We start from the raw sequence: 2,500 nt of genomic DNA on the forward strand, positions 1-2,500 counted from the left end.
TAAAGATTAAGTTAGGAAAGTATATAATGGATTAGGTCACATAAATTTTATTTTCACACAAATGCCATATTCAATGCCGTTCTGAATAACATTACAAAATCAGCGACCATAAGTGATCCTGGGTTGGTAACACTTGGTAACGTACTCGCGCTCTGTAACGGTGACCGTCTTTTCCAGCGGCACATCCTTGTAACTGGTGACCGTTTGGGTCTCCCAGACCGCGAAGGTCTGGCGAGTGGTCTGCGTGACAAAGTGAGGCGCCAGCTCGGTCTCGGTGACCAGTGCCAGCTGAGTGTCCGTGACGGAGAGAGTGGAGAAGGCCGTCTCCAGGCTGAGCCGCGTCAGCGTCAGCGTCTTGGTGTCCAGCTGTATCGCCGTCTGCGTGAGGGTCCTGTCCTCCACGGCAACTTCGCTGGCCAGGAGCTGCACGGTCTCGGTGAGCACGGTGGTGGTTCGGGCGACGGCCAGCTTGGTGTGGAAGGCCGTTGAGGTGAGCAAGCTGACTTGAGTGAGTATGGAAGGGTCGGGCGTGAGCGTGAGCTGCAAGGTCTGCGTGTAAGTGGGCCTTTCCACCACGAAGCTGGTGACCTTTACGTCTTGGTGTTCATGCTGCAGGTCCAGCGTGGTTGCCTGTTCAAGAAGGGGTTCCACGGTGGTTCTGGTAAGAGTGATTTGCTCGGTTCGAGGCTGACACGAAGTGGCAGATGGAGGGTAGAGGCCGCCTCCGAAGGCGGAGCTGAGCAGAGACAGCGTCAGGAGGAAGGTATACATGCCCATTGCCTTGTCAGGGTGAAAGGAGAGTGACAGCATTCGTGTCACAAAGTGAGCCTTTTATGCAGGACAAGCAAAGTAGTCATTTAAGAATATTGGAAACTGGGGGAGGTGGGAGAGAGGGAGACATGTGGAGGATGGCACGCGCTCATTTCATTGTTATTTATTGATTATATAACAAAGAAAATACTGGTTATGTGAGTATGCAATCTTGATTAAAAACACCTTTCATAAGAACCATATTAAACAAACAGGGGAGGAAGATTTTGCACTCACATCTCTTCAATTTTAGGCAAATTGAAATATTTCAAATAAAGTTTGAGAACAAATAAATATGATTTCTATTCTGTTTCTTGTAAGCCTTGTTTTATAATCCTACAATGCATTATGGCCACGCCCATTTTACAGAAAAGTTAAACCTATGATTTCAAGAGAAGGAAAATACATTTTTTTTTTTTTACTTTAGCCAAGTTGTTTTATAAGCATTTTACAATTACGGTATTTTTAAAAAATCACCTGATCTCGGTTTTAAGGCTTAGTTCTTGTTTTTTTTAAATCTTTTATTAGTAAATCTTTTGTCAGATATAGGATTTGGTGACGTGTTGAAAGAATTCAATACATATTAAGATGCCAGAAATATTCATGTAGCTAGTGCATGTCCTCCTCCCAACCTTTTTCACAATTTTGCTACTAGATTTGTATTTTTGGTAGCTTCACGATTAAATCTTCAGGACTATGATATTAAAAATAAGATATTCATGATATACTAAATCAATGGGATTATCTGGAGTATATTATTATATATATGTGTGTGTGTCTGTTTGTATACACACACATACATATATGCACACGCACGCACATATGCATACCCTATGCATATGTACGTCATACATACATACATGTATGTATATGTATATATGTATATTCGCACACACACGCATATATTTATATATTTATGTATGTATGTAGAGACTGATATGCATACATATATGTATACATATATTCATATATACTGTATGTGTAAATGTGTGTTTCTGTGCGTCCAAATATATGCATACGTATGTCCATATATACATAAATGCATATGTGTGCCCATATGTGTGAGTGTGTACATGTATATGCAAATATGTATATATAGACATGTATATAACCATATATATGTATATATACGCATATATGGATTTATGTATACATTCACACATACACAATTATATATATTTATTTATACATGTGTGTAGATATAGCTATAGATATATAAGGAGAGAAAGAGAGAGAGAGATGTGGAGAGAGAAATAGGCAAGTAGGAAGATAGAGAGATATATTAACGTGTATCTGTATTGATTATATCCTCATCCACACACATGTATGTGTGAGCGAATACACATACGTGTGTCTGTGAGCCAAAGAGTACTTTTTTCAATGAAAACTCTTTATATAAAATATAAAACTCCATAAATTTAAATCACATCAATTTCTTGGAAGGCTGGAAAAGTCTACCGGAATCAAGACGCATTTGGACGACTCCTGATTTTATTTCCATTTTCGATAATTGAAACATAAAATGAAAATTATTGCATGAAATCGAAACTGCATCATGGCTAGAATCATTTAGTGAGTGACTGATTGCGTTTTGGCTTTCTAAATTGTTTATTTTCATCACTGCTCAACTAGTAACCACCTTTTACTTCATACATCTCATCAGGTGAAGCAGTGATCTGTATATGACTTC

The 2,500-nt window shown here is 39.2% G+C and overlaps 1 protein-coding gene across 1 annotated transcript; it reads right to left on the minus strand.

Annotated features, from left to right (window-relative positions):
- Nucleotides 1–99: 99 nt before the first annotated feature.
- Nucleotides 100–810, minus strand: LOC138864418 (salivary glue protein Sgs-3-like). The gene has a single exon (XM_070131526.1). The coding sequence runs from the start codon at nucleotides 808–810 to the stop codon at nucleotides 100–102; it is 711 nt and encodes a 236-aa protein (XP_069987627.1).
- Nucleotides 811–2,500: the final 1,690 nt, after the last annotated feature.

The sequence above is a fragment of the Penaeus vannamei genome, chromosome 16 (genome assembly GCF_042767895.1).
Source record: "Penaeus vannamei isolate JL-2024 chromosome 16, ASM4276789v1, whole genome shotgun sequence".
In the NCBI taxonomy this organism is placed as follows: Eukaryota; Metazoa; Arthropoda; class Malacostraca; order Decapoda; family Penaeidae; genus Penaeus; species Penaeus vannamei.